The sequence below is a fragment of the Cucurbitaria berberidis genome, assembly GCF_010015615.1.
Source record: "Cucurbitaria berberidis CBS 394.84 unplaced genomic scaffold K460scaffold_2, whole genome shotgun sequence".
Taxonomy (NCBI): Eukaryota; Fungi; Ascomycota; class Dothideomycetes; order Pleosporales; family Cucurbitariaceae; genus Cucurbitaria; species Cucurbitaria berberidis.
Window position 1 is genome coordinate 962,872 of NW_024468936.1, and position 17,741 is coordinate 980,612.

At 50.7% G+C, this 17,741-nt stretch overlaps 6 protein-coding genes across 6 annotated transcripts; 3 read left to right on the top strand and 3 right to left on the bottom strand.

Moving 5' to 3' along the window:
- On the top strand, positions 1-2,291 carry K460DRAFT_363309 (uncharacterized protein). The gene has a single exon (XM_040932790.1). It carries the CDS (start codon positions 367-369, stop codon positions 1,915-1,917), a length of 1,551 nt encoding a protein of 516 aa, XP_040789765.1. The 5' UTR covers positions 1-366; the 3' UTR covers positions 1,918-2,291.
- On the bottom strand, positions 1,965-3,994 carry K460DRAFT_363310 (uncharacterized protein). The gene is made up of 3 exons (XM_040932791.1): positions 3,665-3,994; positions 2,298-3,610; positions 1,965-2,251 (listed from the first exon to the last, which is right to left on the bottom strand). The coding sequence occupies exons 1-3, from the start codon at positions 3,713-3,715 to the stop codon at positions 2,149-2,151; spliced, it is 1,467 nt and encodes a 488-aa protein (XP_040789766.1). The 5' UTR covers positions 3,716-3,994; the 3' UTR covers positions 1,965-2,148.
- Positions 3,995-4,300: 306 nt separating this feature from the next.
- K460DRAFT_258452 (ribonuclease H-like protein) lies at positions 4,301-4,817 on the top strand (the record flags this gene model as incomplete). Its single annotated transcript, XM_040927439.1, has 2 exons — positions 4,301-4,371; positions 4,472-4,817. Coding segments are annotated over 2 exons (417 nt in total), but the record flags the coding sequence as incomplete, so codon positions are not given.
- Positions 4,781-7,426, bottom strand: K460DRAFT_413996 (DUF862-domain-containing protein). Its single transcript, XM_040937649.1, has 3 exons — positions 7,200-7,426; positions 6,859-7,095; positions 4,781-6,807 (listed from the first exon to the last, which is right to left on the bottom strand). The coding sequence occupies exons 1-3, from the start codon at positions 7,233-7,235 to the stop codon at positions 5,260-5,262; spliced, it is 1,821 nt and encodes a 606-aa protein (XP_040789768.1). The 5' UTR covers positions 7,236-7,426; the 3' UTR covers positions 4,781-5,259.
- Positions 7,427-9,851: 2,425 nt separating this feature from the next.
- On the top strand, positions 9,852-11,710 carry K460DRAFT_55127 (uncharacterized protein). The gene is made up of 3 exons (XM_040938510.1): positions 9,852-10,533; positions 10,583-10,725; positions 10,772-11,710. The coding sequence occupies exons 1-3, from the start codon at positions 10,187-10,189 to the stop codon at positions 11,554-11,556; spliced, it is 1,275 nt and encodes a 424-aa protein (XP_040789769.1). The 5' UTR covers positions 9,852-10,186; the 3' UTR covers positions 11,557-11,710.
- A 57-nt stretch (positions 11,711-11,767) lies between these two features.
- On the bottom strand, positions 11,768-17,360 carry K460DRAFT_363313 (phospholipid-translocating P-type ATPase). The gene is made up of 3 exons (XM_040932792.1): positions 13,017-17,360; positions 12,571-12,950; positions 11,768-12,512 (listed from the first exon to the last, which is right to left on the bottom strand). The coding sequence occupies exons 1-3, from the start codon at positions 17,130-17,132 to the stop codon at positions 11,945-11,947; spliced, it is 5,064 nt and encodes a 1,687-aa protein (XP_040789770.1). The 5' UTR covers positions 17,133-17,360; the 3' UTR covers positions 11,768-11,944.
- Positions 17,361-17,741: the final 381 nt, after the last annotated feature.

The following is a 17,741-nucleotide window of genomic DNA, read 5'->3' on the forward strand; positions in this document are numbered from 1 at the left end:
TTTCCCTTACTGGTAGAGGGGATTTACCGGTTTGGACTATTTGTGTCTATTTTGTGATACCCCATCTCGTTGTCCATATAAAACTCTATAAAATAAAATGCGGTCCCCTCCCGCTGAAAACAAACTTGCGCCTTTGAGCAGTTCTGTGATGCATTGGTAGTTCTAGCGGGGTAAAGTTTCACAACATTTCGGCGGTCCCACAGGCACCTAGCTAGGCAGCTAGATTCTCCGCCAAAGTTGTCTACCACAATACGTGGCTACAGTCGGCCTATATGAGCTACCTCTCTTACGCTCGATCCCCTCTGTCGGCCCAGCCGCTTCACCTCACCCACGTCCCCCCTCCTACCAAAGGACACATGCCCAACCATGACATTCGCCCAGGCGTCGAATTCAAATGGCTCTGAACATATCACCGCAAACATCACCGTCCCCTGCATCTGCCAGAATACTCCATCCCCGCACAATCTGCCCGCCTTCCTTCGACTTCCGCGCGAGCTGCGCGATCTCATCTATGAGCACTACGTCCGAGTAGACGGCGGCTACGCGTATCAGTTCAGGACCAACAAACTTACACAATCCGATGGGAAACCTATTCTCCTCTCGCTTGCCCTTGCCAGTCGACAGGTCGCCTCCGAAATGAGCGGAGTCGCTCTCCGTACTAATACGATTACGTTCTCGGCTCACTTTTCAGAAACCACCCGGGAGAAAGCAGGCCTGTTTCATGAAGCTATCCTACAAATCACAAAACGAAAAGCTACTTTACTAAACGAACTGGCACATCGACTTCTCACATCCGATATGGTCGAGGTAGCAGCTACATCGTACCCGCAGTTCAGCTCGATTCTTGACTACTGGCGAGTGCGCGGCCGAAACCCTACCTTTACAAGGACGGATTGCGGAGAGGCTCTATCAATCTGGAATGATTTCATTCACTTCACGCTAGACTTAGTTTCGAAGCATCCAAAATTTGTCGACCATGCAAATATCCCAGCTCCTGTTCTTTACCATTACCATGGCACCCAGGCGTTGGACATTAAAGATACGTCTCTCAAACCCTGGAATCTGGTCGATTCTGTAGAGCTCGAACGGCTAGCGATCGTAGCGCAGGTTGAGGAGAAACAGCACTGGTACAATGACAACATAAGATACTCTTATTCTGCGGCATCAACGGCTCTTCGTTTTCTCCACTCTGTTCCCAAGGCAACACGAGCGGCAATTCGGAAAATCGTTCTGCTAGAGGATCGCCAGTCCGTAGCAAAGCCAGCTTGCCATGGTAGAGGCTTCATTCCCTTTTGTCGGGAAAATCGAAACCTTCGTGTTGAGCGCTTCGTGAGCCTTTGGAAGAATGCATTCCCCATTTCGCAACTTCGCACACCTCTCTACATGATTGCCACCCCATTATTTTTAGAAAGCGGTACCTTGGACGATGATCGTTTGCCTGCTAATAGGACTACTAAGGCAGTGGGTACATGGGTTGCAGAGGCATTGGCTCTGCCTTCGCTTGGGATGCCGGAAAACTCTTTCACGCTTGTCCTTGACGGCAACCCAACTCCAGAACACACCTCTGAGGTGTTCCGCGTGGTGCAGCGGGATGTCGCCTGGCAGCTCGCTCTCGATACTTGCTACACTCGTGGACTGCTACCTACACCTTCATGGCTGGATAGGCGACTCGGCGTTGGTTACATGTACGAAGGGCTCCCTGATGCGGTCCGAAACCTCTCGTTGAACGGATCTCTTATCCGATGCAATTTCGATCCCGGCTCACCATATGATGTCGACAGCTTGCTCGAGGAGCATCGCGGTTGGTCTGCACAAGACTGGGAAGAAGGCTGGGCAACACACGAGCCTAGTGACTTCCAGACCGTGCCACCATTGCCACCATGGCACGTCCTCCGCTGGCAGAACGTTATCATTTAAAGTTCTTGCTGGAGTTCTGTATCATTATAGTGAAAAGACAACCTGGTATATCTGCCGGCATATAATCCACAGGTATGGGGACTGTCATTGTTTGCTATTTCTTACTCGATGTCGGGTTCGCGCAAGCTTTACGCGCATATTACAACTTTCAATTATGACATTCAGCGACGCTTGCATCTACAAACATTACACTATTGCTCTTGTTCACTTTCTATAGTACGTATCTTTCGCTCAGTCTTCATCGCTCCATTCTTGATATGTTGAGCGGCGCCCTGGCCTTCTCTCGGGACCGTCCCACCAAGTACAAGGCTTCGAACAATGGCAACGAGGTGGACTACGCACGTATTAGAATAATCTAGGAATCTGAACACCCAACTTACAGTTTTTTGACGGGCGTCGACCTTATCTTCGCAATCTCAGATGACATATCATGTCTAGGACTTTGGCGAGGTTCACCAAAGATCTTTTCCCACTTGCTGCGTACACTATTCTTCACATGACCCGAGAAAGTTACTTTCGGGACGTTTCGAAGGCGATCATACGCCAGTGTGAAGAACCAGTCCACGAACACTTTCTGACAAGAGGTTATCGGCCTAGCGCGGCGACGAACTAAGCTCCAGGGGTCGATAGTTGCATAGCCATTGGCATTCATCAGTCCTCGGGTTACTTGGAACTGAAGGTGCAGACGGCTAAGGGACGGTAGGTCTGTCAGATGCTCCAACTTGCCCAAGTCATACCGCAAAGGCGCAAAGCCTACGCCGGGCTTACCCTCAAACCCGACCAGTCCTAGGTATTCCCTATTCAGTAAGCTCAATGACACATGGTTGAGTGCATGGTATGACTCCATAGCTAGCAACCATGGCATCGCATTAATTAAAATGTGCATGCTGTTGAAGTGCTTGGTAGATGAACCCCAGATTAAATCTTCGGCTATTTTGCGGATATGCTTGTTGATGGACAACAAAGTGATTGCCCAAGAATCATCGTGTCGAGTCATTCCAATGCCAGGATGCGTTTCCTCGTGGTTCGGTTCCCAGTCTTGTATCGTCCTGGACGGTGCATGTATAGCAATTACTTCGGGCCAGAGGTGGTATTCACAGTCCCTATCCACTCTAGCTGTGCCTGTGATATGTGCTCTCCATGAATCTGCATCGAGTAGCGTCGGCAATTTGTCTCTGGATTTGGAGCCACCCGCGCTCAAATCGGCCAAGGAAATGCATTGGGTCTCCTTCTCTCTTTCTTTGCAGCAATCCGTTCTGTTGTGTGGCCATATTCGTGTTCCTATTGCAAATCCCAGGATTGAGCGTTGCAACTCTACCGGTAAATTCATGAACGGGAATGAACTGCCAGTTTGTTTCCAGTGTTCTTCTAGTTGAGCTTGCCGAGACCGTTCCTCGCCGTACCGTTCCCTGAGCCATTGTCTCACTGTTTTCCAGTAATTGTCTGGTGTCTGACTGATCTCGAGCTCTTGTCTATCATCAAGTGGACCGTATCGAACTTTTACTGCTTGCGGGTCGGAGCCCCCACCATGTTTCCAATGGACTAGTAAGTAGGGTTGGACCCAGCTCTCATGATCGATGTGACCAGGACTCGAGCACCATAGAAACATGACGTCTTTCGTATTCGCAGTAAAAGTGCTGCTTCGTTTGCGTTCCTCGTTAAGAATCGTATTCAATCTAGCATGGAACGGATTCTAAACAAGTCAGCCACAGGTATAAATTGTAAGCATCGCACGTAATAAACTTACTAGAGCTTCATCTGTTGGACTAGTCGACTCGGCAGACCCATTATGGGACATGGTGACGATTGGAAGAATATGTGAAAAGACAAGTGAAGCAAAGAGCGAGCTTCAAAATCCAAGGACCAAAGTGTCTGGGAGAGATTCTAGGAAAAGGGCATACCCCTAAACCGCTCTTGGTGGGTCAAAATGGGCCAAAAGCTGCTCCAAGCTTCGCGACTCGGTCTAGCTCACACCTGCGATGGAGCGAAGTGCCTTTGCTATGACGCGACTCGACGCCGGTCTAGCAAACATCCACAACACCAACAAGTTCAAGTACTCAAGCATAGCATAGAACTAAAAGAGTCTCGTTGCGATAGTTTTGTAAGTCTTTTGAGGGTTGGATGATAAGGCCTTGACTACGAGCTTTCCCTTTAAGGTGTAGCCGTGCACATCACTGCCCCTTAAATTGTGCAAACCCGCGAGATATTCACGTTGCATTGTGCCACGCGTTCAACTAAGAGTGATCGGCGTTTCGCGTCACGAGAACTCTCGTCAACAACAACAACAACATACCAAGGACCACGTCCGTCGTTTTAGGGCCTGATTACATTCGATATGGAGTATCCAGAGTTCCCAGGGGCACTTGTAATCAACACAGACGGAAGCGCGTTTAACAATGGAAAGGCCGACGCCGTCGCGGGTGTTGGTGTATATTTCGGAGAAAAAGATCCAAGGTCAGTTCGACAAGCCCCTTTCGCCTCTCAGCGAAGTGTATCCCGTGTATGAATATGGTCGCAAACGTGCACTGGATTGCAATCGCTAACACCTTTTCAGAAACATCGGTCGCCCGCTCGGTCCTGGGAAACAAACAAACCAACGCGCCGAACTCATGGCTGTAAGACTAGCTCTTGACAGTGCATCTGGTCACAAAAAAGTGGTGATCCGCAGCGATTCCAAGTACGCCATCGGGTGTGTAACCGATTGGTACTACAAATGGAAGCTTCAAAGCTGGAGGAAGGCTGCAGGTATCTTCAGGGAGAACCACCACTTGATCGAATCGACAGTACATCGTATACAGAAGAGAAAACGAGATGGTGCGACCACAGGCTTTTTCTGGGTAAAAGGGCACGCTGGGGATCCGGGGAATGAGGCAGCTGATAGGCTGGCTTCAAAGGGATCAAGGTGAGTTTCAGGAGTGAAGAGGTGAAGACCATGGGATGTTAGATCGATGGACACAGGTCTCACTAGCATCTTCGAGATTAGCTAACATGATATAGGCGTGCGTTCTTCGACCGGCGAAAAGAGCTGAATGCAATGCGACGTAAAGGTGGGAAACCAACGGTACAGAAGACAGCCCCGTAGCCGGCCCCGAGAGAAACAATGCTTGCCGATCTACAATTATATTGATATTACCTATTTAGTTTAAAGTGTTTGAAAGTGGCAGTAGGCACTTCGAATCATCGCCCACATACATTCTGCTTCTGTACCTTCATAGTACTTCGGTTGTTGGGCCGCGTCATCTTTCAGAAATAAGCATGGCGCAAGATCGCATGGAAGTGGAGGGTGGAGGGATAGCATTCTGAACCACTATCCAGAAAAGAAATCATGGCTCTACACACGACCTAAGCCTCCAATAAACTCTTTACCTCTTTAACCAACAAGCGATCCTCGGCAGCTTTTGCTTGTATCTTCCCAACCGTACCCGCAGCATCCATAACCTTCCACAAATCCTTTAGCTCGCCCCCCATATCCGCAGCGTACACCAACCACCCCACACAGATTAGCCCCATCTTCTTGTTGTCGCTCCATTGCTCCTCCGTGCTCAGAGTCTCTAGAAGCGAAGCAACGACTTCGACCTGTTCAGACTCGACAAGTTCACATTCACCGGGAAGAGAATGGGAGACGTTGACGCTGTGCTTTTTCATCCGAATCTGGTGGTTTGAGGACGCGATGTTCATAGCTAGGCTGAGTGCTGAGGCTTTGAGTGCGGGGTACTTCTCGTCGAGGAGGGCAGTTGTGAGGATTGAGATCAGAGTTGATGATAGTGGATGGGCGAGCAGATGCGGTATGAAGAGCGGAGAGGTGAAGAGGTTGCATGCTAAGTGCAACGTTGTAAGTCGAAGCGGATACGGTGCAGAATTTCCCAGTTTGTCAACGTGGCTCAGCAGATGGTGCACAGTTGCAGGCGTGCCCGTTGCGCCTTTGTGCTCTTCAGCGAAGAAGCCAGCTACACGGATATCGGTGAGCGTGATTCTCAGCAGATCCAAGGCTGTGAAGAGGAGTTCTGGCGGAAGCACGGAGGTACTCTTTCTCAAGAACTCTGCGAATTGTGGCATCCTGGGTAAAGGCGCTTCCATGGCTCCAGATTTGTCACGCGCGCTGATGAAAGACACGATCGATGAAACCGCAGGGTCGTTGCCCAAGTCTCCCATCTTCGCGACCAATTTGTCCAACGGTGGAACTTTTGGGTAGGTAATGGGTCGTTGACTCTGTCTTAGCAAATACGGCGTACTCCTTTCAAGATGTGGATGGGGCGGAAATGCAGCATTTAGCAACATTTCAACATTGCTCCGCAACTGCCTTGGATCCGCTCCACTCCACTCATCCCGCTTCTCGCCCCGCACAAACGTTATGAAGGTGGGGGTGGCCCGCACATGTGGGAAGCGCGCATTGATGGAGCGATCGGCATAGCTGAAGTCGATCTTCATGAAGATACACTTGGAGCCTGCTTCGGCTGCAAGGTCGTCGTACGGCTGATACACGAGCTTGCAAGGGGCGCAGGTCGAGCTTGTAAAGAAGATGATGGCGCAGCGGTCTTTCCCTAGGTTGAGGAGGCGATCAACATCCCTTATCGCTGTCACGTTATTGACTCTGCCCGTATTTGCCTCCAATGCACTATCGGAGCCCGGTGAGAGAGCTGCAGGTGCTGTCCCATTGTGTGTGTTCACGCTCGAAGCTTGAGGTCGGACTGGTGTCGCGGGTTGAGGTGTGGGTGCTTGCGTTATCGGTCGCATGGCCGCGTCAATCTGAGGGCGAAGCATCTGTCCAAACGGCGTATTCAACACTGTATGAGGGAGGGACGTGATATGGTCCGGAATTCCTTTGCCGACCAAGAACATAGCGAAGTCGTTGGAGAAGTTGTTACAGTTGTGTAGAAACAGATCGTACGACTACGCATACTGTCAGCCTCGTCTCTAGCCGTAGGCTTCAAGCAGACCTACCTCAGCGGTGTAAATTTCCTTCAACGACTCCAGGTATTCAAGTATAATCTCGATAGGCAGCTGGGTCGAACCAAGCTTGATAACCTCCATCGGTCGCCCGTGATGCGTAGCTCCTGCCTGACATGTCTGCACACCCTGTCCGAAGAAGTATTCTATGCCTTCGAGTACGACGGATGTATGGTATACGGCGTCTATCTGTGTTCCGAGGAACTGTTGTGACATGCTACGTGCAAGGCCCTAGGCTGTCAGCAAGCTTATCCTTGAATATTTGGACGAGGCAACAGCGCGCTCCAATGCCTCTAATAGATATGGACGGCATGGTTGAAGGGTCCGTCACTCACCTGAGAAAGGTCGTACACGTACAGCTGCACATCCATCTTGTAGGCTGTGTTGTCCGTTGTTGTCCGGTTGCGCAGGCTACTACTTTGTAATGCTGTGGTGTAAAGCGGTGTCTCGATGCGCGCAACAAGTCTAGGGGGAGTATATATCTACAAGATCCCTGGCGCTCTATGTAAACAGTCTGGACGTATTATGGCGGAGTTGTCCCTGTTCCGGTGGTTCTGCAGGCAGAAAGGGTGACGTAGAACATTCGCGAACGCTGACACGCCACGAATCGCTTCGAGGGGCAATCGCGCTAGCACCTGACCTCAAACTTCACCTCCAAACTAGTGTTCTCGCCGCGTCGTTCGTCAAATTTCGTTTGTTAGGCGATCGTACCTAATTCCAATACCTTCGAGAACGTTTCGTCAATCTTGTCTCTCCTTCCCTCTGTGACAATTTATAATGTCTGTTACCCGCTAAAGTCGCCACAGCGCGATTGAACCTTGCCTTCACAGGCCAACGCAGTCAGTGTCCTTCCCCTTACCCTCCTGTGGAGTTTATGAACATTATCTACGAGAGGCGGCTACAGGCAGAGACGACACGATGTATCGCCTACCAGTGCGTGGCCATGATCAACAGAGCAATAGTGTCCTTTGAAGCCTTACGGGATATGCAACGTCACAAGGGTAGCCTAATGCTCTAATATTTCGATAATGAGCTATGGTACAAATCATCCCGTTGTGTGCAATATCGTTGCGGTGATAAGTACGGCGCGGCAATTTTCCGATCCTTTCCTAGCACTGATGCTTCCTTGTATACGGCAGACTAGGTGTAAGTGAAGCCAAGATCAACCGCAGGATGATCAGACGTCCTTAACTTCAGCACTATTACACCATTTATTCACGAGGGTTAATAGCACGAGACAAACCTGTTCTGCGGCCTCGGTTTGATACCTGGTTTCGGTCCTCTCATTTGCCAGGGTGCGAGGACCCGGACCCGAACCCGACTGTCTGTATACTAGTCCGCTGGTGTACTGAGACCTGGACAAAGTAAACTGGATACTTCGTACTGCGGAGCCTGCAGGTACGTCCTCTCATTGGCCAGCGGCCAACTTTTTCTGTGTTGGACAACCCTGTTGAGTGTGCACCTTGATTCTAAGGACACCAAAGGCAGGGCTGTTTTCGTTCACTTCTCCCCCATTTCAGGTTTCTCTTCCACGCCTTTCAGTAATGCTGTCTGCCTCGTTATTGCATCCCAGCCCCACGCCGGGAGTGTTTCTCATATAGTGCGGGTGTCACTCAGCTCCATCGGATCATCAGCGTAAAGTGGGAAGGCGAAGAGCAGATTGGATCGAAATATCGGATGAATGGTAGGGGGGACCGTTGTCTCGTGGGAACGGGAAATGGGACTCCAATCACAATTGCCTCGCATAGCATCTAGCTTAGCGAGGGCTGACGGCGATCCCGACACCTCGACGGCTAACTGTGTTGAGAACAGGGAATTATATGCGCTATTATCGTCTTCTCTTCGATTCAGTGTGACGACATAGCATGAGCATGTGCTTTCCAATGTTTCTTGGCCTTTTCTTGACCAAGAATCATTTAAAGCGCAGCTATTGCCACAATTTAATTAAGCTAACAGATTCCTCCCGTTGCGCTTAAGCACCCTTGCAACTATACTATCTTTTTATACTACTTTATTTACAGCCCTATTTTGCAATAATAACCTAGCTAAATATAGTATAATTGCGTCTAAGCTAAAGATTTTGTTAAAAAAAGCTAAAAAAAAAAATAAACTATTAAGCCTAATAATTTTATTTTAGGCGAAGTTATTAGAATTATATTTTTATAGTATTTGCGTATACTAGAAGTTAGTAATAGTATTTTTATAAAATAGCTTAGTATTAAAGCTAGTATTAGCCTGTAAGCAGGTATAGCAGGGCTAAAACTATATTTAGTTAGTATAGTATTATGCATAAAAATGCTTTATACTTACTAAAATACTAAAGGCAGGCATTTTAGAGCATCTATATAATAATTATAAAGCTAGTAGCAGCAGTATATATACTTATATTAGTTTAAGTAATAGCTATTAGCAAACTAGTAAAATTGCAAGCACGGGCCATAGTTTCTAGAAAAGAGAGCACTAATTGTGGCGATTTCGTCCCTTATATCGTTACATTACTTTTTTCGCGCACGTCGCTAAAACACTATTTCGCTTCCATTCCAGGATGTCTGCAGTGTGTCATTTTTCAAACCTAGCAAAACCCCCCACGTATTCAATTAGTCAAGCAATCCAATCCTCTACACATCTTTTCCCTCATTGAAGGCTAGAACGATTCCCGACGATTCGTCCCTCGCTCTCGGCCTCGCTTGTTCCCGTTCGGGTCAGGAACGCAGACATGATCGAAAACGTGTCCAATAACTCCAATCAAAGGGGTCGATGTCGTAATGACCGAGATGTGATGAGATTCGGGCATTTGTGGTGGTTGTGCAACCTAGGTCTCAGCTGCTCATCAGGGTCTACACGCGACGGACCGAAGGCCTCCCGTTCAGCGGGATTGTCCATCTTCCGGCACATTGCAACATTTTTTACGCTATGAGATGCTCCGGAGCTATACGTGAGGCATTATCGATATGCGGTTTCCCTGCTAGGGCTTACATATGCAGAGGTACCTGCGCAGATCGTTGGCCTCTTTCAAGCCACATGCAGTCGACCCCCGCCACAATGCACCTGAGGCGAGATGTCACCCGCTTTGGACACGCCCACATGCCTGGCAGACGTCGTTTATTCTCGTTTTTGCGAGAACATGGGGTGAAACCGTGGCGATGCATACCTGAGGTGACACAGAGCGAATGCTTGAGAGACGTCTGGGTTTATCATCAACTATGACCTACGAGCACGCAATCCTACTTCTTTCATAGACTGTCTTGCTCATATTTTCTCTCCCATTCAATTAGAGCATCCTTAGATCGTGCCTTCATTTCTTCATTGTATTCTTTCTGGTATGCATCCATCGACTGTCCTCGCCATTCAGTCATGGACCTTGTACTCAATAGCTATTTCTCTAATCTCCTCACGGATGTACGTCTACTTACTTTGTCCACGGACCAGACTGACGAGTCCTAGAATTTCTCGCCGCATAACCCTTGGTTCAATCAAAGTCCTTCAAGCTGACGACTGGTTGATGGCGTTGGTTCTAATACCATTCACCGCCACAATCGTTCTTGTAAACCACGTGTCAAATGGACAATCCACAAAGCAACGCAAGTTCCGCTACGTGCTCGAGGAGATCCAGCTCATCACACTTTGGTTGGTGAGAGCATGTCTTTTAGTACTCTACTGGCGGATATTGTACGTCCAACTCGTTCACTGTTGGACATCCTTGTTGACTTGAGAACAGCCCAGTGGAGAAAAGTCCCTGGAGACGACGGGCACTCAAGGGAATCTCAGCATTCTGCGGGCTCTCGTTCCTCGTCGTCCAGATCTCACTAATCGCTTGGTGCCAGCCTATCGAGGCACATTGGGATCTTCCTAGCCCAAACTGTATGTTCCCTGCCCCCCTTCTTGAAACTGATACTTACTCCCATAGCGCAATGCACAACCTACCTCAGCCACACGGCCATAACTCTCGCCTTCAACATCCCAAACACAATACTTATCATGATGCTCCCTGTCCCTTTCATCCCAACACCACGACGCTTGCTCCTCGCCATCTTACTTATCCTCGGCATGCTCGTCCTCACCGCCGGCATCCTATCGCGATCTTCCATACTCAAAGCCTCGAATCCATCCTCGTCAAATCCAGTCTTCCTCCGCTGGTACATATGCGAATCCACACTCAGCCTAATTTTCGCCAACATCCCCTTCTTAACCTCCCTCGTCGTCGCTACAGCACCAGCGCGCATACGGTATATTTCACAGCACTTGCGCACTTCAAGCCATCTAGCGCTGATCCAGTGGCCACGGTCTCGCCGAGGAAGTTGGACGTGCAGTACGGCAGGCAGCTATGACTCCACGCGTAACATCCCGCCTCTCCGCATGAACAGATCAGGAAGTACCACAACGATGATCAGTGAATTGCCGAGTCCGATAGATGTCGAAAAAGGATTGCCGGTATGGAGGTTGAGCGAGCCAGCTACGCGCAAGGATCTAGGTGCCACGAGGGACAGCGCGAGCAGTGACTTGCTGTCGCGGGGTGGTGCTGTTATTCGTTCAAGCATGCCAGAGCTACAGCCGTCATCGTCGTTATTGCTGTCGTCATCAGTAGCAGAACGCGTAAGTACTGTGCCTAAAACGCGTTTGTCGGGCGGCCTTGCGGAAATGGGCGGGATATCGACGGACAATACAGAGGGGTGGCCGATATACTGGAAATGAGCTCAGCCTAGCTAATCGTTTTAGAAGGGAGAGGAAGAAGAGCCAACTCAGTATCCCGACCCACCGCCAAGGGCAGGCGCAGCACAGCACAGTTGATGAAAGCAGATGCAAGGTACGACGACAGGACATATCACGTCACGCAACAAGACTGGTCGCTGCGGATGGATGGAGGTGACATACATACAACGGGGCAATATAAGGAAGGAGCGAGAGAGCAAACGATGATATTGATGGACGGTCACCCCATGATGGAATAACCTGAATCGAGAAGAGGAAGAACAAAGAATCATATACATCATAACTAGCCATGAAACGTAAACATAGCGGTGGTATATCCCAAACAGAAAGATTATCAGCAAGCCGTAGCCCCCATTGCATGCGCAACTCGCTACGCCCGCACAGCACCAAACCCCTTGCTGAGAATATGATTCACCTCCCTCCCACCCCCAGCAGCAGCAGCAGCAGCAGCAGCATCATGCTCCTGACCCACGACGCGATTCCTCAGAATCTCACTAACCTCCTCTTGGCGCCTCAACTCCTCTTTTTCAATCCTCCTCTCCACGCCCTCCCTCTCCCTCAACACATCATCCCTCTGCCGATTCGTCCCGCGATCCCACCCGCTCTGCAACTCGCCCGCAGCAGCCTCTTCAAAGCGACGCTTAACCAGCGGATCCTGCTCGAGCGCCTGAAAAACGTCTTCATCGGTGGAAAAGTACGCGGCGCGCAGGGACGAGATGGCGAGTTCAAAGACGAGCACGCTGAGCAGGATGATGATGAGAGAGAGCCACCAGAGGAGCGACGTGCCAAAGAGGCGCACGAACGTGGAGCGCACGTAGTAGATTTTGTTAGCGCGTTTGTACGAGACGGACAGGAGGATGGTCCAGAGGAACCAGCCGCCTACTGAGAGGAAGATAGCGAGGGCGTTGGTCAGGGTTTTGGAGTGGGTTTCTATGAATCTTTGGGGAGGGAATTGGGTTAGCTTTAGGTAAGAGGTTTGGTGGGGGGAAGACGTACTGCATCTTCAAACTTATCAACACGACAACCGCCGTGTACGTAATCGTGCCCATCGGATAGATCGAGTTGTCTGCTGTGAAAATCGCCTGGCCGTACAGACCCAGCATGCAAAAGTACACCACCATGGCTTCCGAGCTGGCCATGAACATCCACCCGAGGTACACTCTGACGTTGAAACCGCCGTTACGCTGGCCTTTCGTATACAGCTCAGGCACGGCAAGCAGAGTGGACGCAGACAGGTCTTTCTCAAAGACGCCCATGAAGATGACGGGGAGCGAGGTGAAGAGCGTGTTGAACATGGAGAGCGACCAGGATTCGTAGAGCGAGGTGCCTGTGTAGCCGACCGAGCGTTGGAAGAGGGCTTGTGTGAGGTAGAACAGCTGGATGACATTGCGCGTTAGCTTTCTCGATCATCAAATTATTCCAGTTGGAGATTAGGTCCTTACCATTTCTTTCCAAAATGTGCCAACGGTGTACTTGCACGTCCTGATGTAATTCCACCTCCCATGCACAAGCAGCAACTTCGTCAGAAACCTAAACTGCGCAATTGAATAATCGCTCGTCCGCGCTGCTTGCAGACCCTCTTTACCGGTGATGCCGATACCAACGTGTGCTTCCTGTATCATGGCGATGTCGTTAGCTCCATCGCCAATCGCAAGCGTTATACTCTTCTTGACACGCTTGCGGATACTCTTGACAAGACTGGCTTTCTGCGACGGCGAGGCACGGCAGCAGATGACCGAGTCAGCAAGGATAGCGAGCTCGTGGAAGAGCGTATCGAGTGCTTCGACGTCTGTGATCTTGGAGAGTGTCTGGCCGTCTACGACGACGACGGAGTGTGCGACTACTCCGCTGCTGATAGCTAGAACAGCTGCCCCGATGCTTTGCTCCACTTGCCCCGTCTCGTGATCTAGGACAGTAACGGTAGAGTAGTCTTTGATAAGGCGACACGAGTATCCAATGTTGATAGCCGTCTCGCGCTTGTCGCCGGTGAGCATCCACATTTTGATTTTCGCTCTGCGGAGCTTGTCAATGGCTTCGGGTACGCCCTGCTGCAGTTTGTCTTCGATGGCAGTAGCGGCGCACAGATCCAAGTTCTGTTCAATCATGTCGCCGGCCTCTTCGATCAAACGCGTACGATCAACAAGGCTGGTCGTGGCTTCCAAGTACCCCTTCTTCCACGTTTGGTACTCGTCCTCGTTCAAGAATCTGTAGCCGTAAAGAAGCGTGCGGAGACCCTCGGTGGCAAAGTCGTTGATGTGCTGGAGACAGCGCTCAATGACTGCAGACTCATCGCCCGCGACATTCTCATCTACCATGGCTTCCATCTCCTCTAGCTGCATTGAACTTCTGGCTTCAGAAAAGGCCATGGAGAATCGGTCCAGGCCAGATTGCCGAGGTGTCTGCATTGGCGAATCTTCGTCGATGGACTGGATCTCGCCGTGGTCGTGCTCGCGCTCTCGTAGCCACTGGTCCATATCATCTCTCGCCGAGTGCGACCCGCTCCGAGCGAATGATGGTCTACCCATGTGTAGGCTGGCTCGTGCAGCCTGACCGAGCGACATACTCTTACGTCCGCCGACACTACTCTTGCGACCTGCAATGCTACTCTTACGCTCGATTTGCTCACTCATACGTGCAATGGCGTGTTGAACGTCCATGCTCTTCCGCTTATTGGCGCGACGTTCAATCTCGACCATTTTCTTGTTGGCAAGTGTGGCTAGTCGTAGGCGCTGCAAGACGATCGAGTCAGCACCCTTGCAAAAGATGCAGATCCGGCCATCTGGGTAGCCAAGAATGATAGACATGCGCTTTCGCTTGCTCGAAAACTCAATGACGTCGAGAATTTCATACGTCTCGAGGATCGGCTCGCCTTCTGCTCCAGACGGCAGGATCTTGAGGGTGATTCTGTGCACATCGCGATTGATCAGTAGAAAGCCCATGTCTTGTGCGGCTTGCACTAGCGCGAGTTCATCCGGTGAAGAAGCCATGAAGTGCGTCTCGCCATCTTCCTGGACTTCAGGTAGACAAGTGTGGCACAGTGCCAGCGAGAGAAGGAACATTCGAGCCTTCTTTGAGAAGGGCGTGTGGGGCTTCCGTTGGATATACCGAAGCATGTCTTGTGTTCGATATTCCCGTGACGCTTTGCTAGGCCTCGCACTTGACTGCCACTGCGCACCCACCGTGTCTCCCACACCATCGATCTGATCGCCAACTTCAAGCGCGGGAGTCAACGGTTCCCCGGGCGGAATGTCTGTTACAGACCGAACGCTTTTCCTACTCTTGGCTGGCTGCTTCCCCTTCTTCCTCGTTTTGTGCATCAGCTTCTTCTTCTGCTTTGCATCCCGCAAGTCTGCGTCATGAAGCCAAGCCACACCTGCAACGCTGAGCTTTCTGAACTTCATCGAGTTATCCGTGAGCGTTCCGGTCTTATCGGAGAAGATGTAGCTAATCTGGCCAAGCTCTTCATTGATGGTTGACGTTCGTGGCTCGCAGGGTGTATCCGAGATCTCATCGTACATGTCGACATCGGTGTGCAGGAAGAACATCTGCGCAAGCTTGACGATCTCCAAACTGACGTATAGCGACAGTGGGATCATAGTGTTGAACATGATGATAAACGACGTCAAACTGGGGAAGAACGCGACCGTGGCATTGGAAAGGTACCACATGTCATCTTCGTGGCGTTGCCATATTCTGTAAGCAACGGCATTGAAGATGGAAAGGGCCAAGACGAATACGACGATGAGGATGACGATGCGGTTGACCAAGCCCTGCAGCGCAGGCGCCTTGATACGCGGGTTCTTGTTTGAGTTCATCCGGATACGGCACTCCTCGCCAGAATAGATGACCAGTCCGACTGCGTCCGGTGTATTACGAAGAATGCTGCCGCGGAAGATGATCTCATTAAGCGTCAAAGGCGCTTGTTTGCCATCCACTGTAACGCGCCCCTCGAAGGTGTACAAGTCCTGATTGGGGTCTTCTATGACAAATTCAGCACTGGTCCTCATTACATCCTCTTGGTCGAGGATGGTTTTCGAGATGGAAGCCGTCGTTTGTTTGCTCTTGAGATTTGTCTCGCCATCCAGCGCCATTGTCTCAACGTAAGCAACGCTGTTCTCTCCGCTGGTGTGTAAGAGCGCCAAATCTGCTGGAGCAGCGTCGTTTCGATCCAGCTTGATGATGTCTCCGACATTGATATCCTGCCACTTGATCGACTCCCAGTTGAGCGCTCCAGAAGAAGGCGAAGTTGCACTTCCGTTCTCCGTAGATTCTCGCTTGGACTCTTGTAACGAGCTCGCGCGCAGCACCCGCGCCTCTCGATTATTCTCCGCCTTATCCAGTCGGTACCGCCTGAGGTCGTCATATCCCTCCTTCGCAATAGAAAGCGTAACAAAAAACAACAGCGGAACAATGGTCGTGAACTGACCTGTCGTACTAAGACCGGGTATCATCTGCAGGATTGAAATAACAAGGAAATAGAAATTCGCAAGCTTGGAAAACTGCGCCACAAGCTGGCGGGGGACAAAGTTCCACGCGGAATATCGTGTGGACCGTATCCAGTTGCTGGTATACGGCTGATTTGTACGTTCGTCAAGGAGAGGGTCTTTACGAGAGAGATCTAATTGGATGTGTCGTCCGTCTTTACTCGACGGTATGTCTTTGATCCGGAAGATGAATTTACGCGCCTGCTCTGCGGAGTCTCGAATCTTCTTTTTCATGCCTCGCTTCTTTCCAGACCCTTTCTTGTGGAGCCAGGTATCGTAGTGTGGAAGGGCGATGGGTCCTTTGCCCAACTTGGACTTGGAGGCATACTCCGAATGCTCAGGCGTAACTGTTATCTTGGCGTCTCCTCCTTTGGCCAAAGGTTCGTAGTCATTCGATTCGTGTATCTGCCCAATCCTATCCTGTGAGCTTCCAACTCCTTCATCCAACTCAATATTGGAACCCGATGGTGGAGTAGTATCATGTACGTTCTTCCTGAATAGCGCACTGCGTAGCGAGTATCCACGGTTGCGCGTCGTAGGCGAGAGAGGCGAGCCATTGCTAGCATTGCGCGGCGCGAGTGGTGATACACGTGAATCTAGTCGGCCATGTTCTTGCCCTGAGCTTTCACGCTCGCCACCCGGAGATATCTCCTGTGTCTCAATCGTCAAGTCCGGGGTTCCAGGCCTTTTCTTCGACCCAGCGCTCCCTTCTATACGTGTAGTCTCATCTATCGATGCCCCTTCTCTCGCCAAACTTGATCTGTGGCCAGGACCATGGCGTTCGATGTCAGTTGAGAAGCGGACGCGAGGCGAAGGATCGGAGGATAGACGCGATATCGAAGGTCGTTCGGAGTCGTCGATGGCCGAATTTCGAGACGTAGGCACACCATCTGGGGTTGTATTGGAACGCCGAGGAGTCGCGATCGCGGATGGAGTTGTCGCGCTCACGGCTGCGCTGCGCGTTGCTGGCGATAGCTCCTCATCATCGTGAGATGCCGAATGCCGTCTTCGAATGCTTCCGCTGGCGCGATCAGGACTGCGCGCATTGCCCTCGGGGCGTCCAGCTCCTGACATGGTCGACAACCATTCCCCGGGTGGTGTTTGAAGCTGAGTTTGTCAAGGTCCAAGGCTCTGCTTCCAGTTCGTGTCCAGTCGATCTAGCGGCTTGTCGTTTCTTCAAGCCTCTTAGCGATTACGCGGCATGGACTTCATAACAGCCTTGAGCATCCGCCATCCTCAAGTTGTCCCAAAAATTGTTTGTTAAGCTCTGGGGTCCTGGCCGTCACGACGCGCGAACGACGCGGCTGTACCCAGATTTGCTACACCACCTGATGCGGAATGCTTCAACCGTGGCACCCCTGCACGTCGACCTATTTTGGGCGTGACGTTACGCTACGCTTCTCCACTCCACAAATGCACTGCCCCAGGGTTCATCCACCGAGGAGACTTGCGCGCGCTTGCTGAAACAGCCTCTTTGGAGGGGAGGAGGGGTATGGTGGTGAAGCCAATCTTTTTGAGACCTTTTCCGGTCACAAGCTTTTCATCTATACGATGATCAACCACGACTACTCAAGTCCAGACACACGGGGCAAATATCATCGGTAGAACCTTAAAATGCTACACTATGCTATGCTGGCTAAAGATACTGTGAAACGAACCCTCAACTCCGCTGATGAGGACAAA